Below are 21,529 nucleotides of genomic sequence, written 5' to 3'. Positions count from 1 at the left end.
TGTCACCTACATACTAAAGAAATTGTCAGGGTTATACACGAGACTAGTGTTTTGTTTTACTCTCTTCTGTTCTTTCCTTACATTCTGATACAATTATAAGTCTAATTTTTCACATAATGTGATTCATCCTCAAATAATTTGGCTCACCTAATTTAATTCCAGTAATTTAAAGGGTATATACTTAAGCTAAACTAATAAGTTAGCGTCTCGCTACTCTCATGTAAGATGCAGTGGATTGCCTGCTGCTTATGAGATGCAGAGGATTCTCAGAATTCTGTCTAGGAGGAGATTTCTATCTTTCAAGTGGCACCAGTTAGCACCTCTCCACCAGGGTTTCTCCAGGGCAATTTCCTGAACCTCATGTAAAGAGGTATGTCAATAACTAACAGAAACACCATCTTCTTCATTTCTTCCCATTTACTGATGAAGTTATGCATGATTAAGTGTGAGGATTTTACTGGAAAGGATATTACTTGCAGCAACATCAAGCTAATGGACTTGTGTGGTTACTTGTCACTCCTTCCTTCTCCAGAGCCCAAGAATGGATGCAGTGTGTACACAACGGCAGGACCTACAGTTACAGCATGTAATGCAATGGAAAGCAAAGCAATGACAGCAGAGTAGCAAGGTCCTAGGCTGCAGCTAGTGAGGACATGCTCAAATGCAACAGCTGTGGGCACATAAATAAAGGAAAGAAGCTACTTACCTTCAGAAGACCCAAGGTACACAGGGATCTCTAGCAAGATAACCTTGCCTCCACTGCCAACACTTAAATGAGGTCTGGGAAGGGGTGGATCCTGGCTCAGTCCCTTCCAGTCTCTTAGGTACATTGCATGCACCTGAGCTCCCCTGGGTTGGCCCTGCCTTCCCACCAGGCGCTCAATCACTGGTTCAAGCTGTGACTTAGCATTTCTGCTACACAGTGCTTCCATATTCAGGAGAAATCCCAAGTTTTTCTCCATGTGTTTTGTCTTTACATTTACGTTTACTGGTCATCCTGTCCCAATACCTGAAGATTAAGAATAAGCCAAGAAGAAACAAAAAGATACAATAACAAAATATTTCAAGAAGATTCATAGTTACAAGAAAGAAATCTCTCATTAGTACCAAATCTTGCTGCGCTGTTTTTTCAAAAGAAATGACTCCTTGAATGAGCGTAACTTTGTTGAGAGAAGCTAGAAAATGAGAAGCACAAATATGTCAGTTGGCAGGATGCATCATCAAAGTGGATAAGTGGGGTTAGTGTCAGCATTTGTTAGAGGAGTGAACAAATTTAATTGTATGGGAGAGACAGGGATGCTTAGTCAAATGCTATCCTTTCTGTGTTTGTCGAGAGCACGCATCCACAGATGGTACAAATGTGCATTTCAGTTCTTTGAACTCTCAGATGTCTTATGTCATGAATATAATCAGTTTAGAGTCTGTAATCTGTTTCCTGCTGGCTATGTGCACTTGACTCCAAAAGTCACATTTGCTCAGAGAAGATACACAGCTGGAATGTCAAGATGAAACCTTGTGTGTGTAGTTGCCTCTGTCAAGGGGCATTCTCCACTGTGCTCAACTGCTTTCCGTTAGAGAAAATCCTGCATACAGTTGTTTTTTTTTCTCCTAACCAGACACGAAAGCATTTTCCAGTGAATAATGGAAGTGCCATGAAACTAAGTGATGAGCCAATTTCCTACTAGCAGAGAACAAGTTATTAACAGTATTTGAAGTAGTTTTAAAATGTTGTACATATTAATTCTACATTTCTTCAATGCTACATTAACTTTTTAAATCACTTAGATATCATTAAATCTGCTTTCCCAATGCCTGCAAATAGAATAAAGTGGTTTCTATGTTAAAAAATACATAGCATCATTTAGAGAAGATTAAAAATATTATAAATATGTTTTGCAAAATGGTTCTCTTATGAAAGCTCAGATTTCTTAATTTGTGGCAATTCATAGCAAAGCACACATATTTTATTTAATTTTAAAAAAGAGTAGTAAAAAGAAGATAAATTCAGCAGATTTCTAAGAGGAGATCACTCAGCTAATCATATCATACTACGGTACAGCCAGTTTTGGAGTAGGCAACAGGCTCAGTGTTTTATTTAGATACCTTCTGGCCCTATTTGTGTAATTGTGTAAAAGATATTTTGAAATAATCATTCAATTACAAAATGCTCATAATTCAAAGTCAGTTTTTAGTAATAATGAATAGTATTTGCTATCAAAGCTCCTGTGGGCAAGAAGCTATATTACAATAAGTATGACTCACTCCATCCACATAAAATGAATTTTAGGAGGTATCTGTATGCGATATTAGTACTGACCATTTGTATTCTCTGAAAGATGAATACAAGTTAATTTTAACTCCAGTAACTTATTATTTTTTTTTTCCGTGTTAATAGTATTAGTTAATAATGTAGCAAACTAATGTATTTGATAGTACAGTTGATAATACAGCAAAATAGGTATAGATGATAATATAGTGACTTTTCCTTTTTGAAAGAAATGTGGCAATTACTAATGCTAGAAAGTGCCACTAATGAATTGTGTTCCTGTTCTACAGATGAAAAACAAGTAGTTTCATAACTTATTCACAAGAAGTGTGATTTTGGACTGAAGTGTAGCATCTCATGTCTCTTTTTCAAAAGAAAGCTGCAATAAACACCACCTAATTGCTGAATGATTGGAGCCCACATTTCCAAAATCTTGTCCAGAAAGCCTCCTCAGATGCCTGAAGCTCTGCAGCTGCTCATGTGTTATCATTCTGGGATAGATGAGCATCTAGGGACTCATTTCTTGCCTATACCTGTTAGAGGGGCTCAGGCTTCAGGATGCCATTCATTATTCATGAGTCTAGAGAGAAAATGGAGCTATAGAGAGTGCATAGGGAACATTTGCCAGGAAAGTGGGAAAGGAATGTGGTTCTTGATAGTGCTCTAGCACTTGATGTTATGCAGTTTACTTCAAATGGAGAGAGTGAAAGTAAAGCACCGTAAGCAGGGATCTCCATGCTTTATGTTCAAATGTTCTACTACAATATATTGAATAGATATCCAGAAACCTGAAGTTTCTATAGTATATATACTATATACACACCTATAGTAGGGTGCCCAATATTGCACCAAGCTCTGCTTATGATTTGTTGTGGTGGGGGAATTTGCTTCCCTTACCATGGAATCCACCTAATCCTTCGCTTCTTTATTTACCCCTTGTTGCCACAATTAATTAGTTTTCTCTTGTTCCTTTGTTCACGTTCCCTTGGTGCAGCCCTTTGAAAAAACAAGAAAATAGAACAGACACCTTGGTAACTGTGTGATAATAGCAGTGGCTAAGTTCTGTTTAATATCATGGTATTATTCTGTAACAAATAGTGACTAATTGCTTCTCTGCTGCTCTGTCAGTCTGTGAAAAGGCCAGCATCTCAAAACACTAACTCATGGCTCCATTCCTAATCACTGTAAGCTTACATAAAAAGGAAACTTTGGTGACTGAGGTATGGCTGATAGGTGAATCAAATGTAGCGATGAAAGGTGTTTCCATCACCAACTCCTCTTCGGTGCTGAGGATCACAATTTTCACCTCAGGTGCAATGTGCATGAACAGCCATGGCTCTGCATATCTTGTGGAAAACTCTTTCTTCCTTTTTGCATTCTTCAGCAAACAAAAATTGCATTTACACAAATTCCTGGAATGTCCGTTACTGGGTTTATCATGCATAGGTCTGACTTTTTATTCAAAGAATATAATTTCTCCCTTTCTTCCTTAGTGCTAAGAACTACACAATGGCTCTTTAATATTTAATTGATGATATCATTTTACAGGTTTTAGTTTAAAGGTAACCATAGCACAAACACATTCATTATTAACTGCTGAATAGCAGCGTAGGTTCTTGGGAATCCTCTCTGGCTTAATATGAGAATCCTCATCAGAAGAATACAGTGCTGGTATTGTTGTTAAGCGTGACACACTGGCAGACTCGATGGGCACCACCCTGGAACAATGCAAACTACTTATATCAGTGGAAGAGACAACATTTAAGGGTGAGGTGAAGGCAGAAAGTGAGAGGCTGTCAAGGAAAGTGCGGTTCCGCGTGGCATCCTCACACAGTGGCCGGGTGCTGAAGGAGGTCTATGCTGACGGGGAGGCTGTTGACTCACTGGACTCTGAGTACACCAGCAGCTCGGAGACTGACCAGACCAGCCGGCTGAGCGAGGTGGAGGGCCAGCAGAATGGGCATGGTGGCTCTGAGTGCGATGAAAATGAAAATGAACAGGATGACTTGCTCATTTTAGTCCGAGCCACGAAAGAGAAGGGTTTTGGTACAAAGCGAGTCAACATTCTCAGCAAAAATGGCACAGTCAGAGGTGTCAAGCACAAAGTCAGTGCTGGTCAAGCCCTCTTTGACAACTTCTCAAAAGTATTTCAGGTAAGTGATGCAGTTTAACTGGCTGCAAGCCCAGTATCTGTCTCTTTCAGCTCCTCACATTGTCATTTTCCTTTGTCCAGAGCTTTCTCACTGATGATTCCTCTGACTCTGAATTCAATTCTGCCTTATCCCCCTTGCAGTCCACTGGCTGCTCTTGCATGCAGGGGCTCTTCACCCTGTGAAATTTTTCTTTCAAAATTGACCTAAAATATGATGACTAGCACTATGTATGTTGCGCTTCCCATGTCAGAAACAGGAATGAAACAGAAGAATTAAGCAGATATCTGTAGAGTTGATCTGTATGGGGATGTGTTGTGTTTCCGTTCCTGCTATATTAGTTCTAATGAGTTTGCAGTGTAAATATGTATACTTGTAAATTCCATTGTGTTTAATCTGAGAAATAGATCAAATTGGATGCAGGATGGCAACAATGACTGTTTTCCCACATGAAAATTTCAGAGGAATGAAATCTTAGTCGGAGGTCTCTTTTATTAATGCCTGTTTTCCATTCACTTTATTGAAGGAGCAGAATATCTGTATTTGAAACAGTATATGCCACATTGACGCCTTAGCTAGAGAAAGGCAGATCTCAGAAAAAAAAATCAAGATAAAGTTCTAAAAATGTTACTTCACATGTAACAATTATCTACATATAATATTCGGGTCCTTAAATCATTAATATTCAAACGGAAGAACAACAGGTATGCAAACAAACTCTAAAGTCTGTTACAACCCAGAATTATGCTGCTCAATTTGAATTGCCTATAGTTTACTTCAGTGCATTATTTAAAAAAGAAATGTATGCAGCTTTAAAAATATGAAGATCGATAATAGTAATGATTGCTGTTTTGTATTAAAATGAAACATTCTAAAAGTTCTCTGTTACTTTGAAATTGTCATTTCGTAATACTTCAGGAATGGCTGCTGACTGACATTCTCTCGCTACTGAGTATGAACTTACCCTCTGTGCTGTACTCAGTGTTTTTGTCCATACTGAGGTTTCTTTGGGAGATGGCTGTTTCAAGGATGAAACAGTTGTAATGCTTGTGTTTATCACAAAGCAGTCACATAGCTTGCTTTCTCTCTACGTACTCTTTGAAGACTACAAACTCACTGAGGACATCTCTAATTAGGTATAAGCTAGGAAGTCTTAACTGGGGCATGTCTGTGTTCTCCAACCCTGATTCTAAATCCCATTCCATGCTGTTTTGCTACAGAGTACACTATCTCACCTCACCACCAGCTTCATTGCTGCATAAATTTTTCCTTCTGCTGCATCACTGACACCAAGCTAAGAAATCTGAATCAACAAAATAAATTGAACCATCTGCAGACATTTACACCTTAATTAGCATCTCTCTTGTCTTGCAGTTTCTATCTCCAGTTCTAGACTGGAAGGTTCAGGGACTGAAGTTAATATAATTGGATAGCAATTAAGTTTTATTCCTAGCAGATCAGCACTATTTCTATGAGATGTTTTGCCAGAATAAAGGAAGGCTTAAGAGTAGTCATATCTATCTGATAGTTTCTGAAAATGATATGTAGCTAAGTCAACCATAGGAGTCCATAATTAGAACTGGTAAGTTAATAATTTAAAAGGTGATAAGGACCTTTAATTTGTAGAATTTTACAATATATTGAAACTGGGAAAATTAACCTAGATGGAAATTAACAACCGTTCTTCATACAGCAGTTAATTAGACTTTAAATCTGTGCTACAAGCACTTCATAAGCCAAAAGAACACAGATTTTGAAAGCAGACGATGAAAGTGTGTCGGGAGAAGAATAGCTTCTTGCTTAGGCAGATCTAGATGTCTGATTCCTAGAACTAACTGTATAATCTTACCTCAAGCATCTGCTGGATCAAAGAGATATATTCAATGATGCAGAGAACTTTTTAAGGATTTAAGGCTTTGACACAAATAAGTTCCAGTTTCCCCACAGATAAAGTTTGAAGTCTACTGAAAACAATTGTTTGCATATCTTTTCAGTCATATTGTGAGCCAGTTAGAGGAAAGCAAAACACAAAGTTTGTCTTTGAGGCTGACTGGGAATGGCCCAATCCTGATGTGAAATAAGATAATACTCCATCTAGTTACAAATGAGCAATGACTTTCAGGATGATGTTGTAGGGTAATTTCTAGTTTTCTGTAAGTATGTTCCAGACAATTAATTGTGCAGTAATACCACTTAAAGGGCAACAATAGTTCTGCATTCAAAGATTCAATAAGATAGAAACATCTATGTTGGAAGATATAAATGAAAAAAAATCTCTTCATCTGGGCACTTTCCTGAATTTACTTCTCGATTATGTGAGGCCACCTGCAGTTACATTTCACTTCCCTTGGGCTAACAGCACTTTATGTGTAAAAATAGATAAGATGTATATGGAATCTCTTATCCATGAGAAAAGCTAGTCTCTGCCCTTTTGTTGATTTGGCAGTAGATCACCTTGTTATACATTTCTCAGAGTCAGAGTCAAAGCAGGTACTTGGAATCTCATGGTATGCTCATCTTGACAGTCCTAAATCCTGAGTACTGATAAATTCTTGAATGCAAGCACTTATTTAGTATTTAATGGATCACTTATTAACTAAAACGTGCATGCAAGAAGGCAAATACTGAGTATGTGTGTCTTGTGACCATGAAAAGATGCTTCAGAAAACCTCAAAAAAACCCTCATTATTATGATTCTTCAAATTACATCTGCAAGTCCCTCTACTATCCCATTATCCAAAATCCCCAATTATTCATGTAGTAGAGGAGAGGCACTTAGTTCAGATAATCTAGGGATAAACAAGAATTCATTAACTGTGCTTTGTTAAGTCATGCAATCAAGACCTTAGATGTCTGATATTCAGAAAAAATTATAGTATACCTGTGATAAAAGCACTCTTATGTATTTTTAATATTCCATGGAATAGCTGTCTTTTTGAATAATTTTTCCACAACTGCTAACTACAGTCTTTCTACAGAATTAGTTCAGACACCTCCTCCCCACAACAGTCTTATCCAAAAAGCCTCACATCTTCTGGAGTTCTTGGGAATGTGAGTAGTGTGAAGTATGCACTACAGGAAATATTTCTAGAAGGAAATTTTGTTGTTATTCTTTGATACAAGCCTGTCCTGAGTAAGAATGTCTACTGTCAAGTAGATGTACATCCTCAGCTATGTATTCCTACAACTATGTACTGAGCACTTCCATCACCAGCACAACCAGATACCTGATTTCTTCTGTTCCATAAGAAGATAAACTAGGTGCAACACACTGGCCTGTCCAACAACCACCCTGTGTCCCTGACAGTGAGATGTCTCCACGGCATAGGGCAGAGCAGCATGCACATGGGGTGTCCACTCAGTTCCAAAGCAGGCCATACTAGGGCCAGAAAGGTGGGAAGAAACCAACCCGAATTACCTTCTGAGAATCACAGTTTCTGTGGCAACCTCCCCAGCTTTTTCATCGCAGGGGCAGATACCACAAGGAGAACATTTCTGTGGCAGGCATCTTCTGAAGGGCCAGGCCGCTGCGGCTCCCAGTGTACAGCCTATCTCATCCAGAGCTCAGCCCATCCCAACACCAAATCCAGCCCATCATCATGCTCATGTGGCCTCCACATACACCTTATATGAGACCTGAGGGGCAGCTCATTCTCACAGGTTGCAGTCATTAAATGGTTGGAAGTACTTTACCCATGAGAAATATGTGTGGTTCAAAGAACTGAATAATGGAAAGGAACAAGAGCTCTTGCTCTCCCTGCTCACACACACTCTCAACATAAGTGAAATTATCTCCTGCTGAAACATTGAAATTGACAGGTCTAGCAGCTCTGGAGCTGGGAGATTGACCTGCTAATTGCTCCCATAAACACCTTCTCTGCATATCTAAAATAATTGTCTTCAGCACATTACTAATTTTTTTTTTTTAAAATATTTAACTTAAATCTAAAATATGATGCATGACGGATGCATCCTGTATTATCCTGTAGAAAAGTAAAACAAATTATTCTTGTTTCCTTGAAATAAATGTCAAGCAAAAATCCTTGAGTTGCCTGGCACTACTAAGTAGTGCAATGATCATTTCATGCCAGAGCTGGTTTCCCACCCAGTGTGCACAGCAATGGAGCTCAGCCAAAGGTTTCATGCAGGTCTCCCTCATTCTCACATTTCAGCATGGGTCTCTTCCTCCAATCTCATGCTTATACACTTTGCTGGCCTTCCAGTGTACTCTGAAAGGTCTCTTTTTGCTAAATTAGCTACAGATCTCACACTCAGGCTGGGCCTGCTGACATCTATTATGAAAGGGCAGGCCTGGTTAACAAACCTGATTAATGCCTTTGTGAACATTGCATCAGAAGGGATGTGGGAGAAGAGAGACATAATGCATTTGGTTAAGTTGCGCTGGAAGTTTGGTTAAGTTTGCACTGGATATTTTCCAGTGCAGTACCTCAGGCAGAGCTAACATTTAGGGTTTTCAAAGTGCAAGTCAATACTCAGCAAGATAAAACTTATTAATATTTAGAGAAAGAAATGGGAAAGAGTTAATTTTGTTAGGACGGTGAGAGCTTCTGAAGTGGTTAGATTCATAGTCATCTCTCTTTGCTTATGAGTGACCTGGAACAATGAATATACCGCAGGACATGCAGAGCTTATAAAACCAGAAGGGCTGGCTAACACCAAATCACAGAGAAAATAAAACGAGAGACAGCAACAAAAGCAATGATCTCACAAAGAAGAAAACTACCTAAACCTCTGACAGTGAGGTACAGGCTTTGAGTCCAAAAAGATTAAGCTGTCTCTTTTTAGGAAAAATGTAGGTAAGAGGAGTCTTGATTTTCCAATATACTCAGCATTGGGAAGTTAAACAACAAATCCGTGGTTATATTTGTCACCCCTTCAAGACTGAATCAATAATTGAAAAAAGTTGCTAGGCTTTTATGCTAGCAGTCTGATTAGCACATCTTGGATGTCAGTCCAACCTGCCAGCACACTGTGTGGCCTCAATATTACTCTTGCTCTGAGTTGTCTTGATCTTCCCTGAGACAAGCTGAAATGACATGATCCCCAGCATGGACTGTGAACACCCTTAACGTTTGAGTCTCAAGTATAGCCAGGCTCTGTCAGGAGCAAGATGCAGACAGCAGTGAGAAGATTGTTCTACGCTTTGCAGCTTCTCCTTTTTGCTGATGAGAAAGCAGCTTCTAACAGTTGTCTGACACTAAACAGAGTTGCCTCAGGCTGACCCCAGTCTGAGGGCCCAAGATCCTGGCAGATCTGGCAGCCCATAGGAAAAAGCAGAGATAGATATTGCCCTGGGCTGTGAAGGAGAACAGAGTTATATTGTTCTCTCTGTGAAGCATACACTATGTGGCTACTTTCCCAAACAGAGTGATTTATTAATAAGCCTCATCCCCTGGCCTTTTCCTTTGCATAACAAAGGAGAGAGCAAAGAAGCTAAGCTTATACTGCAGTTATATTTATTGCAGGAAGTTTATTGATGGAATACATACATGCAACAGTAGAGCAAATGAAGACTTCAGGTATAGATTCAAAAAAACCCAACGAAGCAAACAAACAAAAAACAATAGGCTTCTGAAGGACTTAATCCAGAACTGATTTTCTAAACCACCTTGTCTGAAAGGCAGTAAAAGCCTTTTATTAAATGAAAATTTGACTAATGATCTATCTGCCTTGGCCATGTACCACTGCATCTCATCATTGACAGGACTTGACAGCTCCCTCCTACACAGCCTGTGTGAACCACAAAACAGGCGTTCCTTTGCCTGCCTCACCTACAGGTCTTGATGCAGTAGGTGTCCTCTGAGCATGTGCAGTGGATCTGATCCTACACGAAATGTACATAAGCAGATGCTGCTTTGTTACAGAACTTTTTTGCAGGAGGCAGTGGTGGGAGTTGGGCTTTGAGTGAGGCAGTCACAAGATAGCATGAATAAGTTACTGGCGCAGGAGTGGGGGTCAGGCATGCTGACTTTCAGCTTGCCATCCCAAATACCGTACTTCAGCATCATGCTTGATTCCTGTTTCTTTATTCTTCACACTTAAGCATTATAGCGTGATGACATTGCTTTAACATGGAAGCATACTAGAAAAGCCTGTAACCTGCAACTTGCTTGTTAGAAACCAGAGGCAGAGAGGAGATCGAATGCAGGTAGACATGATTCAAAAGACTGCAAACAACGATGTTCTGCCACTCCTCTGTATGCTTTCTTTCTGAAATAACAAATTAGTGTGCTTGCTCTCTGGCAATGAACATGAATGCCAAATGGAACATGATGCCTCCTGGCTGTACTTTGCAGGATTCCTAAGCATGCTGGCCTTGGGACATTCTCTGAGCTGAAGAGTCATAACCTGAGACAGTTAAGGGGAAAATGCCATATATGCTTCCCATCTTCGTAGTTTTAATTATGTCTGGTCAATGACCTGGCACATTAGATGAACACTGGGGCCAAACCCATGTTCTTCTCTGCTATTATTACATGGTGCACTTTGTGGAGCTGGTTGAGAAGGTAGTGTGCTCAGCTTTTGAATGAACATGGAAAATGCTTTGCCTTTCTTTAAATTGGCCGTACTGATGACTGGAAAGAAGTGATGTTAAGTAAAAAGCCAGTCAAAAGAACTCTTAGGACACTAGTGCAGAAATTCTACTTATTCAAGTAGTAAGAAATTTGTTTCTTACAAAGATTAAAGAGATGAACTGGTTAGTTTTAATCATTAATCAGCACAATAACTTTTCACCTTTCTAGCTGTGAAGCTCAAATCAACAGCTCTGGAAAACAATTAGGATAAAATTAAAAGTATTCTTAGAAGTAGGGACATCAAGAAAAGTTTGAGCTTCTACTCTTTCTTTGCTGTGCTACAACAGGATTCTTGCTACCTCATTTGTTGCTTCCTCTTGTCCCTGAATATTTGCATTTCTTTGACACAGAATAGATGAAGTTTGAGGAACATTTAAAGTTGCAAGCAGAAATAAAATTATCTACAAATGTGAACCATCCTATTATGCTTAATAACCAGTATCAGTTTTGTACATTCCCTGCTGATGGTGGCATGCAAATAAGTTACCTTGCAACCAGATATTTAAGGGTCTTCATTGCACCTGATTGTCTCAGATGAGGTATATTTTAGTTACATTTGCAATCATGTAAGGAAATATTTTGCTGCGTTGGGCCAATTTGTCACTAGTTTGCATCATCACACAGCTGAGCAACTGCAAAAATATGGTAATAATGAGGATAGAACATATCTCCTTTTTTCCCAAAAATGTTAGTTTCAAAGAGTGAGGAATTTTATTTGCCTTGCTGGTGTGGTTCTGCAGTCACATACTAAAGCTTTTCATTTAATGCCACAAGTCATTATACCTGTTAGCAAATTAATGATACAATTCCCCATGGTTCACATAACCCAGAACTGCTTGAGTTCTTCATTAAGTTTTGCAAAATTGACACTTGCAAAATCTAGTTAGACAAACCTAAATGTACATGTGTCGTACAGGTTTTCCTGTTACAGTGATCCAGTAAAACTGTTCTAGCAGTTGCCCAAAAACACATTTCAGGAGTCACCTGCTGCTGACTCAATTGTCATGTAGGTGTCATTAAGGACTACCTCCTTTCTTAAGGGAGAATAAATGAAGTAATGCATTATTTTTAGATAACATTTGCTGGACTGTTCTGGTAGGCCAACATCCTGCTCTGACATTTGTCTGGTACTGCTGACAGTTTATTACACATTATACCAGCATGAGGTACACTATTAGCAGTTTGGAACAACTAAATGGTTAGAGGTGTTGCTTTTTCTGCCTGGAGTTTTAACCTGTGAGTGCAATCTTTGACAACCCATAAATTTTTAGCTTAAGCGCAATAAAATGTGCTTTATAATGTAATTTGCAGTCAGAGAGAAGAGTATGACTTTCATGCATGAAGACATTTCCCATTTCTGCAACATCCATACTAGGTAGTACAAAGCACAAAAGTAAAATCTTACTAAAATCTTCTAAATCTCATAATGTAAATAGTATTTAGGACAGGCTGGTGATTTGGAAAACAGGTAGGAAAAAAATACACCTTTCCAGCCAAAGAGGCAGACTTGTGCTTTTACTCAGCACAGTTATATTCTGGAGAGGCTGCCACAGAATGTCTTTATGTCCTCCATCATATAAAGCAACAGAAATGGTCACAGATGAGCAGCTGGAGTCAGTGAGGTAGAGACTCATTTCACACATGACAAGAAAGATGACAGAAAAGACATCTGCATTGCTAGTACAAATTTTGGAAAATAATTTTAACAAACAATACAATTTTTCTTTGGAACCGTGTCTGGAGACACTATCCATCAATAATGTCAAAACAGTATGTCTTCTATAAAACAGAAACACCACATGCAAACTTGCTCATTCTCCCCTCGTCGGAAAGAAACATGGGAAAACTTACTGGCCGATATTCCCACAAATGTAAAGTTAAATGCAGTGTTCTCTCCTGCACTGACAAATCACTTAATGTTGATGCAAAGGCAAAGAAATATTTCTTTGGGGTTGGTGCCTGGTGTGAAGTTTAAAAATATTAAAAACAGACAAGAGTCATGCAATATTACTTAATAAATATCTATTTCCATGTGAAACTTCTGTAGCGAAGAAAGCAGTCTGTTTCTACACCTGCTGCTGCAGTTACAGCCTTTAAAATAAAAGGTTCTCCTCCTGCCTGCTCACTTCCTAAATGGCAAGGACTCTCCCTTCTGGCCATGCAGGCAGCTGTGAAGCATTTAATTCAAGTGCAAAACATCACAAGAGACAGACTGATAGCAGCAGTGACAATGAGAGGTTTTAACCATTAGTGGTAGACTTCCTTCCACATATAGGAAGTCTTAATCTGCTTCTGGAGAGCATCCCTTTTCACGTGTGGGCCAATGACTTTAATCGTATCTCCAAGCATGCACTGGAGAAGTCTGATTGCTCTTCTAAATCCTGCTGTCATCCTAAAATTTAACCACCTACTCAGCCCCTCCAAGTCATAAACTTATATTTTTGTGAAGATTTTAAAAAGATGACCGCTGCTAAACTATTTGTTCAGAAAAGAGATTGTTTGTGTAAATGCCTGTGAAATTTTACAGCAGAGGTGATGGCTTTTGTAGCTGCTGGATGGTCAGGCTTGTAACAACTTCCTTGGTTCATAATGTTCTCATAAATCTTCATGAGAGATACTGTGGACTGAAAGGGTAGTCTTACAGCTCAATATTTGCAGCTGCATACAGGTGACATTATCTCTTTTATTTTGCTGCCACTGACTCGGAACAGTCTAACCATATAGTTTCTTCCAACAGGTAATTTCATCCACAGTAGCTCTAGCAATTTGCTTTTGAAGTAATAAGAGACACTGATGTTAGAATAAGTGTTGTTACTGATTATATATATATAAATGTATTTGATGCAGGGGATTGATTAATATCAGGGGGACATTGAATTAATAAGGGGACATTGAAACGTTGCTCCAAAAGTAAAGCAGATAGATAGTTAAATTATCTCAGCAACTGCATTTACATTAATATTCTTTATCCACAACACATGTATTATTAAATGAATATTATAATAGGAGAAGAGTAACAATTTACAATTTATTAAAAAATATATATGGCCCGAGTCCTGTCTCAGACTGGAGCATTAAGTTGCTCACATTGTCCCTAGTAAAACATTTACTCCAACTGCTGAAGTGATATATATACATTATAACTACATCAGCAGATTTTTTGCCTAACAGGTGGAGGAACTGGTAGGAAGCATACAGCCTGTCACATTCTGATTTTCAGACATTTTATCTATCTGGTTAAAAATGCCAGAAAATCCTACAGCTTAGGTTTTTCCAGCAGCATGGTCTATAATTGTGCACTGCTGAGATGATTCTTTTTTGCTCGCACAGAAATAGCGGATGAGTCATCTGCTCCTTTTTGTACATCCAAGCTGGCAACAACAGTACAGGTTATTCCAGGGCAGGGCCAGTTTACATATGCTGTCTAGGAGCTGCTTCTCTGTCTGCATGAAAGTTTCCAGCTCTCTACCTTTCTTTTTGGAATCCATCACATTAGAAAAGGAATAAAACACCATATGCGTGCAGTGCAGTTGTATCTTTAATTTAAAGTAATGAAGTTTGAGTGTTTAACTAGCAATTAGCTACTCAGAATTTGAAGTTTCAAAGATCTAGATATTATTAAGTAACTAGGAGATAGCTGAGAGCATAGTTCTAATTACATTAATTAATTTCAGTCTGGAGAAGAGGATGCTCAGGGGAGACCTCATCGCTCTCTATAACTACCTGAAGGGAGGTTGTAGTGAGCTGGGGGTCGGCCTCTTCTCTCTTGTAACTAGTGACAGGACGAGGGGGAATGGCCTCAAGTTGCGCCAGGGGAGATTTAGGCTGGACATTAGGAAATACTGGTTTTTTGAAAGAGTGGTCAGGCACTGGAACGGGCTGCCCAGGGAGGTGGTTGAGTCACCGTCCCTGGAGGTGTTCAAGAAACATTTAGATATAGCGTTGGGAGACATAGTTTAGTGGGGTTGTTGGTGGTAGGTGGATGGTTGGACTGGATGATCTTGTAGGTCTTTTCCAACCTAGCTAATTCTATGATTCTGTGATTCTATGATTTAAGTCCTTCATCACTCAAAACTAATACAGAACTAGGCACTATAACTTGAAGGGTTTCCTTTTCAGCACTTATACTGAATGATGTGGCTCACTGTTGTTTCAGGCAGAGCCAATGTCCTGTCAAGGCTTTTTTTCATGCAGAAAACAGGTCAGCCTTGCTCTGTTTTACTCAGATACTTGTGCAACACTCAGCAGTGGTGGTGTAGTGCTCTGTGTGCTTCCAAAAGATTGCATTTTTCTTAACCATGCAGAAAAAGAAATGATTACTTCAACTTGTTAAAAGATAGCTTGTTTTATCTCAGCCCAGATGAGTGATGAATTTTCAGGTAGAAGTTAAGTTTTATGGAGTCACGGGAAATAAAAAGTGCATCATGTTCCGCTTAAGCACCCGTAAAAGAAAATGAAGCACACGAGGAGGATGACAGTCTCCCAGTTTTGCTCAATATTTCTTGTGAGTTTCAGAATCTCAGTGCATCTCATTCTAGTTGCCATTCATAGGAATAAAACAAGCAAATAGAAAGCTTGCTATCTGCCAGATAGGAAAAATCCAGGGCATATCCCAAATCAAAGCTAGACTTCATGTAAATCTTTCCTCTGATTTTTATAGAATCATTTAGGCTGGAAAAAACCTTCAAGCACTAAGTTCAATGTTTTATTGAACAGAAAGGTAATTTATGAAGAATGGATTATGATTTTGAGTTTTTTTCTACTGCTAATTGCAGTTCAGAAGTGGTACCTTAATCCATTTATGCTATTGTGTTATTTAGCTGCTATCTGAGAGAGCAGAAGTAGTTCTGTTTTGTAAGACAGACTGACCTCAGGGTATAATTATCTCACAATGTAAATTTTCAGCTGATTCAATCTAACTGGCAGGAGCTTTCTTTAATAACAGTTTGTATTTGTGCATTATCTTTGTCACTAGGAAAATTACCAGTTGCAGCACTGGTACAAATAAGATAGAGATCATGGCCTGTTCTGTTGTTTTGTATGATTTTTTTTTGCAAAAAAAATAGCAAAGAAAATCCATTCATCATACGAAGCATGTCTTAGCAAAGAAGATAGAGGTATGTCATATCATGCATGGGATCCCAACTACCAACCAGTGTGTTCTCCAGTCAGCAGTGTGATGAATCTCATCCGTAAGAAGCTCAACAGTTCATTTACATAGGTCAGTGGTACCTTTCAACTTGATAAACTGTAGCTGATGTTTGGGACCCGCAGAGGGGATCACTGTGTGAGCCAACTGCACTTGACTATGTTTAAGTGTAAAGTGATTATCAGAGATCCATGTATATGGATTATTATTAGCATCTGTCTCTTCCACAGATAAGATTACACATGAATATTTTAGAGAAGAAGACTGAAGGATGAGTGAAAAATAGGAGAAAATATACAGAATAATTATTTCTTAAAACAGACATCAGTCTGACCAAGTAGGAAGGTGCAGCAACTTCTTTTAAAATTCATGTGCCTACAAAGGAAAATAAACAGTATTCCAAAGCTGCTGCCAATGTAAAGAGAAATGGGCCAGAGCAGACACTAGTTTTCATAACAGCCACTTGCTGCTGATCAACACAATCCTGCAGTATGAAGTGTTCCACTGAGGGAAGCAGCAGTGATTACAGGCAGATGGGAGCAGCATGCTCAAACAGCTCTCACTCAGAGCCATGCTGTTTGCTGACTTTTTCCACATGATCTGAGATATCAAACAAATTCATCTTTATCTGGCAACCCTCAGCAAGCCCTGCTTTACTTCACTTCTGGCTAAAAACCATCCTTAAAAGATATTCTCGAGTAGGATGCAAGCTTTCCTACAATCCTACATGGATAGGCAACTCAAAACTTAGACATCTTGAACAGCATGATAAATAATAAGCAAGAGTAAAAGCTGTCTTATGCCTGAAGAAGATAGGACTTGGACCCTGAAACTGAGCATGCTGTTTAAGACAAATGTATTGTGCTTTTCTGTAGTAATTCAGGGTGACATTATGATAAGTTGTATACAAGTCAATCTTAGAATTACCACCAGAGTCCAAGTAAGTAGGAGGACAAAATGCTTCTAGTCCAGACAAGAAAAAGTATTTGAAAAATCCTACTCATATTAATATAAAGCAAGCCCAAAAGAAATCCTAAATGTGTTAACTGATAGTAATGTAGCATGCAAGAAAAACAATTAGTAATTTTTAAGTATTTCATACGTACATTCAAATATAAGGAATTAAGTCTAGATAAAAGTCAACCAGACACTGTGGGTTAGTCAGAGCTTTTTCAAGTTGACCTGCATGCTCTTCCTTACTTAAAGTCCACCTTCTTCTTTAGACTAGACTCAGAAAAAATAAGTATATAAAATTAAGGCTTGTTTGAGAAAATCCATTCTATTCTATTGAATATCCTCTCTCATTTTAACCTGTTTCTCATTGTTGCCAGTGATAAAGAAATAGAGGTGAAATAAACGCTCAACAAATATTGAGTAATAGTTCTTCTTCGTACAGCTACATATAACCTTTATTACCAAGTAGTAACTCAACTGTTTGGCAACAGGAAATTAAATAGCAGACATATCATCAGGAATAAAACCTCATTCCTGGATTTCAGGACTTGAAAAGAATGTTAATATTAAATGCACAAGTCTGAACAATTTACACGATCCATCTGTGGGCCATTGTTTCAGTTCTGTGGTCTCCCACAATACCTACAGAAGCAGCTTTAGGTAGGCAGATGCTATGCGGCTCCAGTCATACATTTTTAATTTACTAATGGCTACATTTCTTTAAGTAACATGCAGTAGACTTCTTGTTCCTCTCTCTCAAATTAGTTAGTTATATTTGCAAGGTAATTTGGAGAAGTAGAAAAGATCTTCTAGTTTGCCTGTTCTCTGCTGTGTTAGTAGACACAGTAACTTGGAAGAATTATATGCTGTGGATCTATCATCTTCATTTTCTTATTTTATTTGACATTCCATTTTTCCAGATACCTAAAAATGTCTATATCTTTCTCATGTCAAAAGCACATTGCATGAACTGCCATGGTCACATTCTGTCTTCAGAACAGCAGACAAACTGCTATTGACAGTCAATGTAAGAATTCAGATCTTTTCCCTTCTTACTGACGCAATACAATCATAATCCCTCAGAAGAAATACCTAAAAGCCCTATATAGATCAAATGTGCTACTGGAGCTAACGTGAGTCTAAATACAGTGAAAGTTCAGGCCCACAAATAGTAACACAGTTCATACAGCAAAGTAACATTACACTGTTTTCTAAACATTGAGCCTAGATACAGCTGAATTCACTCTTAGACCCAGCCTTCACCAAGAATTCATGTTTAAGGGATTATATGTGCAAACTCAATCTAAATTGTGATCTTAGCAAGGCTAAGAAAGCCTAAAAAACTAATCTAAGATGTGACCTTAGTGAAGCTAATAAAGTCTAGATCAAGCAATTAACCACTTACCAAGGATCTGAATTAGCAATGCATCTTGACGTCAAGGATCTCCAAGTAGGCATAACCTCAAGAAACATCCTGGCCCAAGGGAGATCTTATTGTGCAGCCAACTATCATGCAAGAGAGCTTTTAGCTTTAAGCTTAAGGGAGGCCTTGCGTTGCTAGCTATTTATGGGGTAAGATGATTGTGTTGCATGCTCAATTGGTCTTCAGATGTAGAACAAGGTGTCTGCTAGCAGTTGTTTCAGCCTCCCAGTTTGAGGCAGATTAGTGGCTGTTAATCTGTTTTAGAAAGAGTGTTATCTGTTGTGTTGCTCATTGGCAACCTGTGCAAGACCTGTCTGTAAGGGCAGGTCAAAGGAAGAAGCTGGGGGAAGGAAGGTGGTGCTGGGGGTCTGGGTTGGTACTCTGTCACAGATAGATAAATTAAATAGTCTGAAAAAAAATCTCAGGTGGTAGTTATGCAATGCCTGCAACAAAGAATATATGGGAGAGAAAGGATTGGAATCTGTGATTGCCAGGGTTTGGAAGTTTTTCAGGGATGGCATTACTCTATAATAGTTTTAAATACCTTATATTGACAGGGCATATTCTAGGATGATAAGGTACATGTCTTTGCTTGGATTCAGAGAATTACTCAACAAACCTAACAGAGAAGGAAGCAATGCTTTTGAATTCTTGTTTTTCAGGAATAAACTGTAACTGATACAAAACTTTGAAGGCTTTGACTCTGTCTTACACTAGTCCAGTTTTGGCACTGATTTGCACTGGAAAGGCAAACTGATCATTCATAGATGGATTCTGCTATAATTGAAAGGACTTCTGTTTAAGAGAGGGAGAGGAAAGATTCTTGTTGGGATATTTGAAGAAACTGAGCCTGCCTGCCCAATTTCTTACCAGCACAAGTCCTAAGGCAGACAGGTATTTCTGCTATTTATTCTGTTGCGAGTTCTCTGGTGGGGTCCTGTTACATTTTGGCTAATTCAACATTTGCTCTATCTGAAGGGTAACCAGGAGGCACTACCTACTTCTGAGCTGGCATCAGTGAAATCTCTAGCAGCCAGTTATTCTTTCAGCCTGCCTGCAGCACAGGTTTGTAATTTGGACCTTATGTAAATCTTATGCAAAAATAGGGGCTTCATTTAAATCACTGCTTCAATAGTGGCCAGAAATGTCAAGTGCGGCAGTGAAGTACTATTTCTAGAGAATAAACCAGAAAGTGAGGAGCAGGAAAAGGAAGACTTCTGTGTGCTGGCAGTCTTGAAGAAAGTGCAAATCTCTTCTGCAGGCTGGAAGAAAATAGGATGGTAAAATTCTGAGAGTTGGCTTTGACCTGGAAGAGGGAGGAAGAGCAATCATGCTTGATGGAGGAGAAGGGGAGCTTTGGTTGCAGGCTGATCAGTTCTCTGAAGTTAAGGGAAAGGAATAAGGAAACATGAGCTTTCTGATATAGGTTAAACTCAGAAAATCTGGCAATGTGATATGAATGGGAAGAAATAAGGTGTTCTCACATTTTGCTGCAGCAAAATTTTGTAGTGAGCTGGGGGTCGGCCTCTTCACTCTTGTAACTAGTGACAGGACGAGGGGGAATGGCCTCAAGTTGCGCCAGGGGAGATTTAGGCTGGACATTAGGAAATTCTGCTTTTCTGAAAGAGTGGTCAGGCACTGGAATGAGCTGCCCAGGGAGGTGGTTGAGTCACCGTCCCTGGAGGTGTTCAAGAAACATTTAGATATAGCGTTGAGAGGCATGGTTTAGTGGAGTTATTGGTGGTAGGTGGATGGTTGGACTGGATGATCTTGTAGGTCTTTTCCAACCTAGCTAATTCTATGATTCTGTGATCATGACTTATGTGCCAGATTTTCCCCTTGTGGATGCAGTCATGAAGATTTTTTCAGTGCTGGCAGAGGAAGTTTCAAAGTTATTCATAGTCTAAGTCTCCACAGGCCAGCTATTAAAAGATTACTTGTGGGACCACATGCCTGTCTCTAATACTTTATTGCTATTTGTCCTGTGCATTCTAATGTATTTTCTTAGTGCCTTTATAAGGCTTTTGAGTGGGGAAGAAAATACTAGCAAATGGAATCACAGACACCTCTGCAACAATGTAGGGTATTCAAACAGTTGAAAAAAAGAATGAAGTAAAGCCAGTTAAGAAATATTCACGAATTGCTTCTTGTGATGATCATTAGATTATCTGAGAATAATTTTTAACTACATTTTAAGGACAGTTTGACAGCATTTTGTCAATTAATACTGCAATTATATTTCACTTATGAGCAACAATTTAGGCCATTACATTAGCAGATACATAAGCATGGTTTGACTGGGACAGTATCATTTGAAGGTTTTTCACAACTCATCAGGATTATGTTTCGTGTGGAAACTGAAAAAGTACATTTTGGCAATTTCCTGATATCTGTAGTTTCTAGGACAATATTTTGGCCATTATTACTCCTTGATGTAATAATTTCTTCTATTACTTTCTAAGAACAGATTAAATTGATTACTCAAAAAAAAAAAAAAGAGGGATATGACAATAATTTGCTGAGATGTGGTTTGATTCTCCTTGTACTCCATATGCTGACTATGTAGTATAAGATAACTTAGTGATAAAAACTACCCTACAAATTCTTTTAAGTCATTGTATTTTCTTTGGAAAGATAAAGAAAGATGAGCTCTACCGGTCTGATGAGATCTGTAAGGTATAGAAGATAGAAACACTCACCTAGTGTAAACAGTCCAACTATTACCTACTTAAACATACGTCCCATATGACAAAACACTTAAAAATAGTTTCAGTGTGTTACCGGACAACCTAGGTACAATTTATCTGACCTCATGTGAACTGCTGAGGACAAAACTATCTTCAGCTGTTCTTTCTTCTTCCTCTTTAGCCCTTATGGGCAGTGTCCTCGTGCAACAACGCAATGCTTCTCTTTTCTTGTAATCCCATCTAATATGTCCAAGAATGTCTTCCCAGAAATACTTCTCCTTTTCCCTGGGAATGATTTCTCAGA

General features: G+C 38.7%; 1 protein-coding gene across 1 annotated transcript in view; it reads left to right on the top strand.

Moving 5' to 3' along the window:
• The window catches only part of GRXCR1 (glutaredoxin and cysteine rich domain containing 1), a 38,454-nt gene continuing 17,495 nt past the window's right edge, over positions 571-21,529 (top strand). The window contains exon 1 of the mRNA XM_021395936.1: positions 571-4,419. Coding sequence (XP_021251611.1) covers positions 3,973-4,419 — 447 coding nt within the window. The 5' untranslated portion in view covers positions 571-3,972. The remainder of the gene's footprint in view (positions 4,420-21,529) is intronic.

This window comes from Numida meleagris, chromosome 4, assembly GCF_002078875.1.
Source record: "Numida meleagris isolate 19003 breed g44 Domestic line chromosome 4, NumMel1.0, whole genome shotgun sequence".
NCBI classification, from domain to species: Eukaryota; Metazoa; Chordata; class Aves; order Galliformes; family Numididae; genus Numida; species Numida meleagris.
Note: the sequence above shows the minus strand (reverse complement) of the source record. Positions and strands in the feature narration are given on the sequence as shown.